A 15,855-nucleotide genomic window follows, 5' to 3' on the forward strand; every position below is an offset into this window, starting at 1 on the left:
CATGCCACAGTGATGAAAGATGTCCTTGTAACCGGAACAAAGAAGCCCGGTTAGGGATCCTGATCCCAGCGGGAGCTTTCTTGGGATGTTTTATGCGCCCCAAATGTCCAGTAAAATACTAGCTCCAGAGAGACACCTCAAAAACCCCCACCAGACCCAGGCCCCGGCTTCACGGCACCCCACGCGATGGCTCCCGGCGGGCGCACGGAGCCGTGAGGGCTCCCCGGGAGGGCATCCCCGGGCCCGGCCGGGGCTGAGCGCCTCGCCCGCCCCCGCAGCCCGGGCGCGGCGGAGCCGGCGGCCGCAGCGCGGCGTCTGCGTGCGGGGGGGCCCATGGCCAGCGCGCCCCGGCCGGCCGCACCATGCCGAACAGGGCCGGCCTGGACACCGCGCTGAAGATGTCCCTGCGGCGGAAATCCTCCAAGATCCACTCCTCGGCCGGTGAGGAAAGGGCGAGGCGAGGCGGGCGGGGAGGAGGCGCCGCGGCGGAGGAAGGAAGGCGCGGCGGAAAGGAAGGGAAGGGATGGCAGCGGCGCCTCCATGGCGCGGCCGCCCGGCCCTGCCGCCCCGCCGGCCGCGGCGCTCGGGGATCCCGCAGTGCCTTCCCCGCCCTCGGGGGCTCCCCTGGGCGAGGAGGTGCCTCCGGCGGAGCCGGGGCGAGGCGCTGCCCGCCCGCTGCCCGGCCCCAAGGGCACCGCGTCCCGCCCGCAGACCCCGGCCCGGCCCCGCCGCGCCTCCCGCCCGTCCCGCCAGGGCCCCCGGCACCCTCAGCCCGCCGCGCGAGCAACCCCTCGCCCTCTTGGCTGTGACAGTTACTGACAGCGACATTTCCTCCGGTCAGAGGGCAGCGCCGCCGGGCAGGGGACACAGCGGTCCCCCAAGCCACCCCGCCGGTCAGGGGCCTCTGTCCCGTGACCAGGAGCGGGGAGAGCATCTGCAGTGAGCCTGCGGAGAGGTCCATGACAGGGTTTCTTAAGAGGTGCGTTTAGAAAACTGTTTTCCAACTAGTTCATGAAAAGAAGGAGACAGAAATGGAAGACTTTGAAGGTAGAATTCTCCTCGCAAAGGATTGACTTCTGTAGGACCAAGGTGCATTCAGATTTTATCTGTGGTATGTTCTGCTTGGGCATAGGTAAAGCATCAGTGACATTGCTGGTGACTTACAGACACCCCTTCCTGTGCAAATTATTTTAGTGCCTAGTACAGTTTCTGTGGTGAGTAAAACTGTAATATAATGCTGTTTCAGCACTTTTTGTTTCAATGAGAAATGTGCACATTTCCTGATCAGATCTGCTTTGGGTTAAATCTCAGAGCACCTTGGAGAGCATTTGCTGGATTTCTTTTGGATGATGCTGTATTTGAAGTCCTTTAGCCACTCATGGCTGTTCAGCTCATGGAACCAGGCTAGAGCTAGCTGAAAGAAGAAAGCCACCTTCCCTTTGGCCCCTCTGCACAACCTGGTCACTCTAGTAACATTTTCCTGTTTGGTCTCACTGCTTGGTAGCAAGGACAGAATGTCAGGGACTTCTGCATAGCAGCTGAAGTGGGATGCTGAGCAAAGAGGTGTGTAATGCCTGCTCAGAGGAAATGGTAAGGTTTCAGGGTAGGATTTAGCATATTACCAGCTCTACTTATCTTCAGCCTAAGCCATTCAGATGAAACAGTTGCAGTTAAGCAGATTCCACTTTCCAGTGTTTGGGGATGTGTCCACTTCTGCAGTCAGATCTGAAACCCTGTCCTGTGATAGGAAGGCTCCTTTCCCAGAACTGCAGTTTGGCAGATCTTTTTGTGACTTAACCTTTGTAATCCAAACCCAGGCTCCTTTCAGTGCTTGGCACTTGGAGAATGTTTAGCTTCAGTGTAGCATACATAAGGAGTTTAAGCTTCAGCTTTTGTCAATGACAGAATCAATGACAGAATCACAGACAATGGGTTGGAAGGGACCACAGAGGGTCCAACCTCCCTGCTCAAGCAGGGTCATCCTAGAGCACATTGGATGGGATTGTGTCCAGCGTTCTGGTTCAATATTTCCAGTGCTTGGTCATCCACACTCCACAGTCATACTCATGGATCTAGGTGGTTAAGTTGTGCCTTGATGTGCTGGGTGGTTGGGGCACCCAGATCTTCTAGCTGGGATTTATCTGTATGCAGACTCAGACTTTTACATGTTCCCTGCGTGTCACATAAGAAGAATCCAAATTAGATGATACTTTGAAGAAAGGTGGGGGTTGCTGGTTAGCATTAAGATCAATTTCTAGCTCTTGAACAATGTATTTCCTATATAGAATATTTTCAAGGGGAACAAGAGTAATATCTAGTATTAAGTTGATTGTAGTTGGTTTAGTACACCAGAGCCAGCTCTGGTGACTTAGGACAACCAGAACCAATCTCTCTGCCACCCAGAAAGTCCTGCCTTCCCCATTCCTGTGCATTCCCACTGCGTTGCTTGTGTCAGCAATAGCCATCAGATGGTTACCTGTTCACCAGGATCAGTGCTGATGTGGCTCACTACCAGCCTGTATGATCTGAATGCCAGCAGGGACCAGACACAGAAAGGCAGTAGCTCTGTTTTTCACAGCATGTTGTGGCTTGACATGCAGATCTGCTGTCTCTGGGGGCCAAACAGGTTCAGGTGAGGGGCTCTGTGCTGTGTGAACCCAACTGTAAGAGCATACATTTGGAGACTGAGCCACAGGCCACTGACAGGCAGTTCAGATGTGGTTGTATGGTGGCACTGCAAAATCTCAAGACCCTTCTGAGCTGAATGGTGTGGAGGGAGAACTGGTCACCCTGTTGTCATCCTGAGTTAGGGTCAGGTAACTGTCTCTATCCATTGCAGGTTTTTTGGCATACATGTATCAAAATGTTCACTCTTCTTTTAAGAAGAGAAGATCTTTCCTGCTCTGAACTTTTTAAGTTTATTTGCTAGTTTGGTTTACTTTTGAGGGAGTTTTGGTAATCTAAAGTATTAGGTTTTAGTTTGGGTCACTGAGATTTATTTTCATACCATGTAAAGCATTTCAGTAGCTTACAGACATTCCTCTTTAGTCAAGAAGAACACTGCATCTGTGATGGTCTAACAATATCTTTTTGTCTCAGATTTTTGACCCTCCTGCACTTGGTAGTGTGACTTCCACATGTGCTAATACAGTATAAAGTGCAACTGGAATATTTGATAGAGTTTTAAACCTGGTTAACACCGGTTTAAAATACTTGCCAGAAAAACAGATGACATGAAAAGGAGAATTTAGAGATGGGAAGTCACCTTCTGCCACTCAGATGATCCCTGAGCTTCTTTTTTATGCATTTGCTCATTAATTGATTTTTTTCCTTGTACAAGTAAACCTTTTTATTGCTGTAATGTTGTACCAACTGAGCTAAATTGATTAAATTATTCTCAAAGTCTCTAGCTCCTTACTGTTGTAACCACAGACATCAAAGACTAACTTGTTCTTCTCCTTCCTGCCTCCTTAAAATCACTAAAAATAAGAAACTGTCAATAAGACATTGGATTACAATGGCATTTTTATTTTTAGGGGAAAAAAATCGAATTTCAGCTTTATAATGGATTAAAGGTATAACTGATCTCTACATTATTTACTGTGGTCTTTTTTAATTGTTCAGTTATACACATCAGCAAGAAAAGTATTTTTAGTGTAAAGGTAGTAACAGAATCTTCTCTCAGGACATGGTTTTCCATCTACTTTTCCTGTGAAATACTTGCTTATAGTTTATGCTGTGTTTTTGATTTTAGAGTCTTAGTCCTTTCCTTGTAAAGGATCTCTCTCTTCCATTTTTCAGAGAAATGTCTATGCAAGAATTTCTTTGTGCTATTTTTGTGCTGTGATATAATTACCATGATTGCAACTGTTGGGAAGCATCATACAGAGCAGTTAAAACCCTATACAGGCGTATATACTTTGTACTTTGGTCAAAGCTTTTATCCTTGATCAAAGATGGTTAAAGCATTGGAACAGGCTCCTCAGGGAAGTGGTCGGGTCACCATGCCTGGAAGTGTTCAAAAATGAGTAGACATGGCTCTTTGCTGTAAGGTTTAGGGGGCATGGTGGTATTCAGTCAAAGGGTGGACCTGATGATATCAGAGGTCTTTTCCAACTGTAATGATTCTTTGATTTTTATCTGTAGTCATTTACAGGTTAGACATAATCCCTATAGATACATAAAAAATGCCCAGGAGCTACAGGTGAAATATGTCATCAGCTCTGCATGATTTACATATGGTTTTTGCTGCTTCAAATGAGGTGTAATTTGGTTTTGTAGAGGCAGGTTCAGGTGGTGTAAGGAGCATGGTGAAGGCTACAAAGCTTTAACCTTGAAGCTCACTCTCATCACCTCTACTCACAGGATTTGTACATCCTATTTTGCAGGAGGATCAGCAGTTGCCTTGGATGCATTTTTAAGCAAACAACCCCTATGAAGGGATCAGCAAAGTGCTGAGCTAACAAATTCTTTAAAAACTATTATTAAAACTGTTTAAGTAAGAATAAAAGCCCTATTCTCCTTAGAGAAATGTACCTGGCAGGAGTAGTGACAGTGGGGACAGACCAGGGGGGTGTACTTGCTCAGGAGGTGCTTTAACCACCCATTAGCATCACCAAGAGTCACTGAAACATTGAGCAGGACGATTGCAACCATAGTGTTGGCACACAGAAGTTCTGCTCTGTGATGGGGAACTTTTCCAGGTGAAGACTGAACTGCTACCAGTTTAGTGGCAGAAGTTAGTACTGAATAGACAGACTGCTTCAGTCCGTGTTTGTTCATGCACACACTCAAACTGTGTGGCGGCAGTTCAGTGTGTTACAGACCTCCCATTGCTTTTCATCCACGTTTAACTGGCACACAGTGCAGTACAATGTGCAGCTCATTCTATCACATCAAAGGCCCCATCCTATTTATGTAAACACCAGTGACAATTATAAACACCAGTGACAATTATGCCTTTTGACAAAGCGCTCATCCCAATAAACCCCATGCTCTACGTTACTATGTTTCTGTAGTAGCACAAAGGGGAACCTTCTCAAGCTGTGTGGGATCCTGCGTGACTGTAAAGTGAGGTGGTGACAGCGTCAGGGCTAACTGGAGGCTGGCCTGAACTTCTGCTGCCTTTGCTTAAAGCTTGTTTGGCTGTGAGAGTTGGTTTGCATTAGAATTGGAGGGAATTTAAAATACCTCTGCTTAGGACACTCAATTAGAAAAAGGTGAATTAAGCACAGTTACTGTGGAGCAACTTCATAAATAACCAAGATCCTAGACAGAGTGGCAGAAGAAACATTTTTTCCCTACTCTGATGGGGGAGGTGACACTATTAATAAATTCATTAAAGATCAAAGCACTCAGATTATAAGGAATACGTTATTTAGGAGTTAATTGAGGACATAAGAGATTTAACTACCCTTCTGTTTCTAGGATCAAATGAAATGAATGTATTTAATAAAAGTTTAAAATTCCACTTGCTGTATAGCCAATATAAGAACTCATGCTACTTGGTTATTCATAACTCCATTGAAACAGACACATGAACTGCCTATTTATAGAAACTGTTTTATTCCTTCTCTGTTCCACTCTCTCCACAGGACCCTTGTTTCAGATTTTAGTTTTCCAGCAGTATCTGCTTTTAGTCTACTTCCCTGTGCTAGGTGAGTCAGTTTTCTCCTTTTCTGGCCAGACCTAAAAGCACTGCCCTACTAGTGTGATTTGGCAGGAATGCCACTCTAGTTCCATGAAGGATTAAAATATCTAACAGTGAAATGACTGCAAAGAAATCTGCTTGTCTGTTCAGGGTCCTAGAATATCATCAAGACGATGGAACTGCTAGGTGTACTTCCTTATGGAACTCGCTGGGCAAAGAAAGAACAGTCATTTAGTATTGCATATCCATTGCCACAAGGTTCGAGTGCAGTCTTGTTCTCTGCCAGCTCTGCAGGGTTTTTTTTAACCTGAGATTGTATGGCTTTGTGAGTGATGTTGCTCTAAAGCATTCCCTTTTTTTCTTACCATTAACCCTCCTTCCCTCTACAAGAAGTTTTAAGCTGATAGCTCCCATTGACTCTAGATGGTATTTTGGATGATCACTTGAAAACTGATGTCAGCATCTAAAACTGATCACTCTCCAATTAGCAATTCACAAGGCATTTTTATTGTAGTGAAGCCTTGCTGAGCGCCCTATAGAACAACCAGGTCATCTCTTTCCGCTCTTTTGGAAGGTTGTCAAGTGATGCTCTGTGGGTTTTGCTACAGGGCAGCACTCTTGGCTGGTTCATTTTCCTTTGGCCAGTCTTGTTTGAGCTGTCGAGTATGGCCTTTAAATAATCTTTGAATCTGACAGAGCTGATACGCTACTTGTGAAGCAGTATCATAAGCACCTGTGTTAGCTTTTTTACAGCGATGGGGAGGTGTTCCAGGCTTGTTTTCCTGTACCATGTTGTATTGTGACACATTTTAATTAAGTCTGTAGTAGTACAAATACTAGAATGTCTGTTACAGACAGTATCTGTAGAGACTGATTGCCAACATGTTCTTTTAAGGGATAGTTAATCTCAAAGTCTTTTTGCACATATACCTGGTAGAGCAGAGCAATATACTGGATTTTGAAAAGGCAGTTGAGTATCTCTGCAGCAACATCTTTCTGCTTCTGGGACAGCTCTTCAGTGTGGCTTGCCACAAATATTTTCCTTTCAGTCTCTTATCTTTTCCAGCTAAGCTACTTAAGCCTTTTGGAGCAGTTGCAGGTATGTAAGACATGGCATCTGAGAGCTTTAGATAACTGATTCTCAGCTGGTGCAATCAAAGGATAATTTGGGAAAGATCACTGACACAGTTGAGGAGTCGGAAAAAACCCCCAGATTTTACAAAGTTTATTTTTAGTGCAAAAAATTAATTATCAATAGTGAAAATATATTATTTTCAGTTATTCCAATATTTGTTAGGAAAGCTCTCAGATTTTTGATTAGTATTATTGCCAACTTTTCATAATGAATCCTGCCCACTACAAAAGTTCCTGGACAGTTTCTTTCCAGCCCCAGGATTGGATATATGCCTGTCTGTTTTGAAGTTCCTGGCTTTCACACTGCTGGCTGAGTGGTAATTACATGACAGTAAAATTACTGGAAGATACAATGGAGCAAAAAGACCTGAAAACAAAAGATGCAGAGCTTTGTATTTCAAGCCAAGGTGTGATAAGGCAAAGCTGACATGATGCTGATTTTAATGGGTGACCCAGTCCAACCACCTATTTGGACTCCTCACAGAAGTGACACAATCCCTATAGTTACAGTATCACATCCATGTACATGACATTCACAGGAGGTTTTCCTGACAGCTGCAGGTGTAGTTACCCTACACCTTTTAGTGAGCCCTAAATCCTGTTTAAATGAAGTGTCACTAAATTAGTCTCAGTACTCTCATATTGTGATGAAGAATCACAAGACATGCTGTGGATTTTAAATTCATTTCTGCTGATATCCCCCTTTTGTAGGGTGTTTTTGTTAATTCTAGTTCTAATTAACAGTTTGAAAACTCTTGCCTTGGGGTATTAGTGCAAAAAGAAGGTAATGAGAACTTGTCTTCCACTTGTCTAAAATGGAAGAGCCATGATTTTATCAGTTCATAATGGATCCAACAAAATGTGTCAGTTTGTTTTAGCTGAGGGTTTGGTTTGATGAATCTGCCTTCTTTTAGAGTGCTGGAAATCAGGATTAACCCAAATTTAATTAGTGTATAGGTTCTATAAAGGAAAGAAGGCAGCCTGACATCTTGTTTAAAACTGTGAGGTCTTGATTTTTAATTCCTGATTTCTTGAATGCAGATGACCAAACCCATTCATTTGATTTTTAATAAATGAGGAGGTAGTCAGAAAGAGTGAAAGCAAAGTCTTTATCTCCTTATAATAACATCACCCTGATAAATTTTTCTACTTTGAACAGAAGGAGGGCTCAGGTGTTATCTCTTGTCAACCCAGCACTGCTCTGCCTATTTGTACAAAACACAGTAAAGGCATTCTAAGATTCTGTGCCTGTGAGATCGGGGAACATTCAGCCCAATGCTTATACAAAGGATACATTAAAAAGTACCCCAGGCTTTTTTGTGCCTTCAAATACTCTAAGCATACATCACCCTACTTAACAGATGCTGTTTATTTATAAATGGGAGAAAAAAGATGCTGAAAGGGTATGTGCAAAGTCAACATCAGCCATCAGAACTCTGAAACAGATACAGAGGTTACATCTGCGTTTGTCATATCAGTTACACAGCTGGGAATCAGGATTTAACCTGGAAGCTTGAATCTGAATTCCAGATGAGATTTAGTCAACATTTCTGCATCACTGGGAAGGCTCATCATAGTTATTGCTTCAGTGGTCCTGTGGCTACTGAACTGAAACATATCAATTGGCATCAATCCTGGTGCCTTGTTCTGAACTGGGACAAAGAGACAGGGGAATTAAGGTATGCAGGTGCTGCCCAGGCGGGGGAGGGCACCACTTCTGCTTTACAGATTAACAGTCAAATCTTCTTCCCGGAGTTTCACTAAGACAAGTCTGCATCTGGAAGCCATCCTTGTGCCATTTACCTGACCGGACACAGGGGAACAAAGGAGCTTTCAACAAAAGCCTAGCAGGCAGAGAGGAGGAGACAATGCTAGCCCTGCCCCCGTCAAATTTATCCCAATCCTGCGCTGCCTGAAGAGGGGCAGCATTCACCATCAGTCCTTAACTAAAATCCTGATCCCTGCTGAAGTTTTCCCACAATCTTCAGTAAAAAAAAAAAAAAAAAGAAAAAAAGTTAATGCCCTCTTTTTTATCAAAGTAATTTTATTTACAAATCTGAAATTTGTCTTTGAAAAGTTTTTAAACCCTACCAGTCATCATTATGGTAACAAAGTGGGGTGATCAGTCTTCAGAAAGAGAAAGGAGTGGCTAGAAAGATCTGAAATATCTGTGGAGAAAGAGTTAACTTCTTACAGAAAAAAAAAAAAAAAAAACCAACGTGGGTGGTCTGGGTCCCAAATTAAGACACTTCAGGAAAGTACAAGTATCAGTCATTACTTAGAATTATTTTGGATCCATTCCCTCTTGTGAAACTGGAGTTGGACATTGGGTTTCAGCTGGGATAGAGCAGCGAGCAGCTGCATGGTACTTACTTTCCAGCTGGGGTTAAACCACGACATATTTTGTCAGGTCTTTCTGTATAGTGCTGAGCCCCCATAATAAGAAGAATTAAAGATACATTTTCTCGAGAAGGTGAGCTTCCTGCTGTGAGTTGCAATGTCACTAAAGTTGTCAGTGAACACCGATGAAACTTTCCCTAGTGCCTTCTAGGTAGCCCTTCTGTCATGGGTCTCTCAATTGGGACTGTGAAGACAGTATCTTCCACACACAGCATGGCCCCAATACCATTCCCTCGCTCGTGACAGAGTGGGACATGTGCAAAATTCCAAATCCAAAACCCCACAGTAGACCCAAGAAGGCCTCTTTAGTTTCAGGATCTCCACTGAAAACAAGAAGTCTGGTTTGTGTCACAGTAGATGCACCTGCTTTAAATCTCTGGCCATTTCCACCCCTGACTCCATACTGTTCTCCCTCAAGCGTACTTAGCCGTGTTGTTTCTGGTAGGAGTTCAAGTGAGAGACTTCAGCAGTCCTAAACTTTCACCATCAACAAATTCTGGGTTGCAAAGAAGAAGTTTCTGCAGTCCTCAACACTGGATGGTTTTGTTGAGTTTTGGCCTGCCAGCTAATTACTTAAACCATTATCTTTGAGGGCTTTCTGCCAAAACCCCAAAGAGAGAAAAAATGGGAATAAAATAGCTGTAATAATAAATCTGATATGATCTGGTTGAGACAATGCAATTTGTGTTAGTGCTAAATAGCAGGGGATTTAAATAATTTAGTATTCATTTTGGTACTTTTTGGTTCATTAGACAGCCAGATTCCCAGGGTGTATGTACTTGCCATTCCTGTTAGGAACGCTGTTGTTTACAGAGACATTAAACTCTCTTATCAGGGTCATCTTCTATATAGAGAAATCCTGACAACCAAGCACAAGAGTTAATCTTAGATCTTCTTCCTACCAGAAACCTCCTCCCTTTTTTTAAAATTAAAGTCCCTTCTTAAGACACCCAGCACTTTACAGACAGAAACATCTTGCTGAATTTCTGCATCATTCTTTTACAGATTTCAAATCAAATCAGAACAGTTTTGCCCTCTGACAAGATGAAAACATTTATATTTCTATGTACCAGTTCACATCTTGTCAGGTGGTACTGTTGGAGAGTTCATTGTCATTAATTTGGGACTCAGCAACTGCAAACAACCGTATTTTTTATTTTCATCAGAACTAGTCCACAAACTAGTGTTCATGAATAAAATGTTAGTATCCTAAGCAGAAGCCACAAGATTTACTGAGGGAGAAAAGTAGCAGTGATGTGGTAGCTCCTATCGTTGTGAGGAGCTAAAGCTTTTTCACTGCAGTTTCAAGTATTCTGTCATCAGTGGCTCCAGAGCAAGGGAATAATTTTAGTTTTCTACTTCAGAGGGCAAGGTGAAGATCACAGGCAGTTACACAGTGTTTGCATGGTGCTCAGAAGCAGAGGGTCATATACAAAAACATTTCTTTAGTCAGGTAAGCTTACAGCCATTAGATTTACTTTTATTTTTTCACAGTTGTCATCTGGCTTTGGTGGTGTCAGACCTCACGAAACTAAGTGCACCTGGGTATTCTGGACAAAATAAACAGAACATGACAATTTATTTAATCCCCTGCTTCTTAGAAAGGTTAATTTTTACAAGGTAATTTTATAAATTATATATCTCTAGGTTTTTTGGCATTATTTTTTATTGTCTAAGTTGTTTATTAGCAATGATTCTATATTGACATAAACAATTCTAATAAGAAAATTGATATATTCAGTTTTGTAGACTAAAATTTGAGAAGAGTGATTAACAACCTGAAGAAAGGGGGAAGGGAAGTTCTACATTAAGAAGATTGGCAGTGCTTCAACTAGAAGACTATGCTGTGACTGAGGCTATAGCCAAAAATAGAATTGGATTAACAGAAGAAAGGCAAGTAGATAAAACTAAGGTCAAAGCAGAAATAGATGCTTTAGAATTACCTCATGCACCGAAAGATATGAAGAGATATTTAAGGAGTTTTCCTATTATATGCACCTATAATGGAAAAATCAACTTACAGTAAGAAGCACTATGAAAAATTACTCAAATGATAAGTTAATTAAGAGGAACTAAGCTTTAAAATGGGCAGAAAAAAATTACAGTAACTTTTTCTGATTGTTTGTACAGGCTTTAACATGCATGGTATTACAAATGAACTTACAAAAAAAAGCTATAAAAGACAGCTGTAGTAATACCAACACTTACAAAAAGAAACAGTAAAAATACCGTTAGACACTCTCATTGAGGTAGGTAATGGAGTGACAAGTCAAACTCAATAGGTTGTGCTTTAACTCCTCCCCAGAAAAAAGGCTTAGCTAGGTAACAAGTTCTACCTGATGACAATTATTACAGCTCTGTTAACACTAACGAGCCCCAGATGCATAATTAGTGGGGGAGAGAAGCTAATGCACATAGATAGGAAGACTTTAAAAGGGGGGGAAGTAGAAGGTAGTCACATCTGTAGAGATTTTTGGTAAGATAAGCTATAGCGTTTAGGAAACTTGTCCTTTCTTGTAGCTTTGAATTCCAGTCAGATAAGTTGGTTTCAAAGCAGGGAAAGTTGTGCTTGTTTAAAAAATTCATTTTTGATGTGTTCAACTCTAGTGCTCTGAGGTAGATACTGACTATCTTTTCTTCAATTTTCTACATGGAAATGATGAAGATCTGTTTTCTTGATAGGAAGGTTTACTCAGAGCTAAGGTAATGATCTACTAGTAAGCAAGACCTATGTTTGCTTTTATTGTAATGACTTTGTTCCTTTATTTCTGATTAGATGTTGCTTGATAAAAGCATAGTCAAAACCTAAACCCTGAGAGGAAACACTTACAAATTCATAATTCTTTCCTGTAATTCTGTGTTCCTGTGTGACAGGAGCACTACAGTGATGGCGCTCAACAGCTGCATTGTAGGAGTTATGTTAAAGATGAAAGGTATACTTGCTTAATGCAAGAGATTCTTTCAAATTCCTTGGGATGCAGGGCTCATTAATGACAAGGAGCTGTTGTTTTGATGAGGAGCCCAGTATTAAGACAGTAACTGAATGGGAGGGATTTCTCTCCACTGAGTACTTCTGCTGTTCACAGCAAAGTAGAACAGCTGTGTGGAAACAGTGTTTCAGTAATAGTTCTAATGATCTCTAAACATGGAATAGCAAATTAATGCTTATTAGTTTGGGGCTCATATGTGAACAAATAATTTCTGTAATAGTCTGTAGGATGAAGAGAAATAGGCTTGCAGTCTTCCAGAAAAAACTGCTATATGGAATTTGTCTCCAGTAGTTATTTCAGAGAACTAAGTATTTGCTTTCATCTTTTTTGAAAAAAAGGGAGTGGGTATGAAACATATATTAGGGGTGAGAATGACTATTTCTCTTTCAAAAGCTGTTTCCTCTTTCACAAAAAGACTTAATCAACGGGTATAAAATCCAGGAATGGCTATAGGTTAGGACTGTCTGAAATTCTGTCCTGAAGAGTGTAGCATCTCTTGGGTTCGTCATCTGAAGTCTAGCTGATAAGCCTTTCCTAGGAATGGAAGACCAGTGCTTGCTGTGCCTCAGTGGCTGCACTGTCACTGGGAATTGAGTCAGCCAGGTGGTGATATTCAGCTTTCAGCAGTGGTTGGTTAGTTTAGTTTTTTTTTTTTTTTCCCCTTCTCCTCCCTAGGGCTACTGTTTAATGAAAAACTCCTCCAGTACCAGCACATGAGTCATAGACATAATTTCCTCTAAATTTGCAGCAGCCTATGCAATACTAGATAATTAAATATTGAAAAGGTCTGTGATTCTTGTCTTTGCTCATTCTAGAAGCAATTGCAATAAAACTCTGTCTATTGTAGACAGGTATTGGAATGTCTCAAAAGTGACAGATGGATACAGTACAAATGTACTTAAAATCTCAGAAATGATGCAATAGGTCAAGCTGAATCCTGATCCAATGGAAAGCAAACACTTAATGTTTTGGCAATGACAAGCTTTGTGTGGACCCTAGCAGGAGACCTGTAAGGTTGCAGGCTCAGCAGGTCAGGTTAGCATAACTCTGCCTAAATCAAATTCAGTGTCACCAGTCTGCAGCAGTTCGGGGTCTGAGCTATAGCATTACCAGAAAAATTTGTCAAAGCATCATAATGTCTCTTCTAGAGATCAAGCCACTGAGGCTATTATCTCTCTTTGGGGGTGGTGGGTGAGAGGAGAGAAAATTTTTAAAACTGATCCAGTACAGATGCTGCAGACAACATAGCTGTTCCAGGAAGAACAACCCGCATAAGAAGGCTGGGATTTTTAAAATAAAAATACTTTCTCGGGGAAAACATCTCCAGCTATGCTTATAGTATAGGACTTTGGCATAATAGTAGCAGGCGGCTGCAGCATTAAAATAACTGGTAATTATATTTTTCATATAATGTGCTTCAAAGGAAAAAGGAAGAAACCACATGAGGTTTTAGTTCGATCAGCTTTATTCTCATCCTTGGTCTGGTGTTTTGGCTAAGGCTGCAGAGCAGAGATAAGACTGGCTGATACTGCAAACCTGTAAGCCTCTCTTATCTGTCAGTAGTGCTCTCTTCCTGACAGGGACAGGCAGAGGCGTGTGATGGCAGTTTTTTTCCTTGTCCTTGGTTAAACATAGAACTGCTGTTGAATTTTCTGTTTTGTAGGTCTGTTTATACATCCATTACTCTGAAAATAAACTTGTCCTACATGGAAGATGTTCATTAAGTTCACAAGTCTGTTCTGAGCTTAGTGCAGATATATCTTTGTTAAGATGCCCTAAACATAATTAGCTGTGTTCTGGCTTTGGTAGCCCTTGGTGATACAGATCAGTTGTAATCAATATAAGAGGTTCTGCACTAGATCTTTCATTTGGTGGGAAAGGCTGGGAGTGCAGTAACTACCCTTCTAGGTCCAAATATAAAAAACCTGAAATGCAGGTGCCCATTCTTCCATCCCCTTTGCTGCAGCTCTTTTCTTGGACAGGTGGGAATTTCTGTCTGGTATTCCAAGTCCCCTGGAAATTGTCAGGGAGCAGTCCTCTGCCACCTGGCTGACTCAATTCCCAGTGACAGTGCAGCCACTGAGGCACAGCAAGCACTGGTCTTCCATTCCTAGGAAAGGCTTATCAGCTAGACTTCAGATGATGAACCCAGACTAATTCTCACACCAGCATATTTGCTCCTGTTTGAAAGTGCCTTAAACAGAAGAAAAATGTCTTTTAGAGCCAGAAAATGGCTGAGCAATGTGCAGCCTCTCTGCATGCCCTGTGCTGTGAGGGTGATAGAGGACAGCGGAGTCCCTCTGCCATCTATCTGTTATTCCAAGAGCTCTGGAAATAGTTGCTCTCAGGTTTATGTTGACTTTCTGCTAGTAACAGGCAACTTCATGACGTCCACGCTGTATTGAGGATGGCGTTTCTTGATCCTCTCATGGAAGCTGTGTGATGAGTTTGTGTGGGTTATGTTCATATTTCTGGGATTCAGTGCAGTCTTCTACATGGTTATGAAGTGTTCCCTTCATCATGTGGGACTGCTGAACAGTCCTTGTTCTGAAGGAGAAGGGCAAAAATGGTTTTTATTTAACAAGACAGTATTAATTTTGTTCCTGTATTATGTCGGACTTCAATGTAGCTAGCAGATATTAAATTAGACAAATTACTAAAAGATAAATAAGGACACAATAGACTAATTTTATTAGTTACTACACTATGCAGTTACATGCTGTTTTCTGCAGGGCATTTAGATGCTGCATGAGACATCTGAAAGTATTTTACAATTAGAGAGAATTAATTGGTTGCCAATTTCCTCTCTCGAATGCTTCCATTAACAGTCCCACTAACATTTGTAGTGAACCTTTAATGAATACAATAAGCCACATAACCCATATGAGCCTGCATGGCTTGGTACATGATAGGTTCTGTAACAGTACCTTGCAGTCATATTTTCTAAGTACTTCATCAACAACTTGATATGATTATTTTTAAAAAGTTGCCTCAGTGGAGAGAATGGACTATAATTGAGTTTACCCATGTTATCTTTTTCATATCTGCTTTGTTCTGTGTTAAACACATTTGGAGAATGGCAAAAATAGCTGCATAGTAAGGATGTAGTTGATTAATAATGTGCTGTTCTTAGTTTAACACTCAATCCTTAGAACTTTTAGTATAATGCTGGGGTACTCTCTTAGGAAGGCTAATTTTGGTGGCTTGTGCCAGCCCTTAGCAATGCAGATGGGATCTGCTCCATGCCAATTCAAAGGAGTGTCTAAGGTGAGTGCTTGGATGTGTATGCCTGTGCTGAGCAGCAGGACCTTCATCTAAGGGAGTCAGGATGAGGTAAGATTAGCCTAATCACTTCTTCCTCCAAGTCATCCTTCCCTGTTGTCTTCTGCACCACGTGTCTTGTTGCTATAAAGCAGAGAGCAGGGGTTTGAAGAAATGCTGTGAGTGAACTTTATGCTTGACTGTATCCATCAGTTGGTCCTTGATGATAAAAATTGCTCCTAGATCAGTTCCTCCCATGCAATAAAAGGGATATATGGGTTTGAGACCCAGAGGTTTAAGGGAGTTTAAATAAACCCTAATTCCCTGCTTTGTAATTGAATGTCTTCTTGTAAAGGCAGTTTCAGCTGTCTTGTATGGCATATAGGTGTGCTCAGGGTACGCCCATATGGTCATGTATTT

General features: G+C 42.0%; 1 protein-coding gene across 1 annotated transcript in view; it reads left to right on the plus strand.

The window, feature by feature from the left end:
* The first annotated feature begins 332 nt into the window (after positions 1-332).
* Positions 333-15,855, plus strand: part of ATP8A2 (ATPase phospholipid transporting 8A2) — a 314,236-nt gene continuing 298,713 nt past the window's right edge. Inside the window, exon 1 of the mRNA XM_058045068.1 lies at positions 333-441. Within this exon, the coding sequence (XP_057901051.1) occupies positions 363-441 (79 nt within the window). The 5' untranslated portion in view covers positions 333-362. The remainder of the gene's footprint in view (positions 442-15,855) is intronic.

This window comes from Melospiza georgiana, chromosome 2 (assembly GCF_028018845.1).
Source record: "Melospiza georgiana isolate bMelGeo1 chromosome 2, bMelGeo1.pri, whole genome shotgun sequence".
Lineage (NCBI taxonomy): Eukaryota > Metazoa > Chordata > Aves > Passeriformes > Passerellidae > Melospiza > Melospiza georgiana.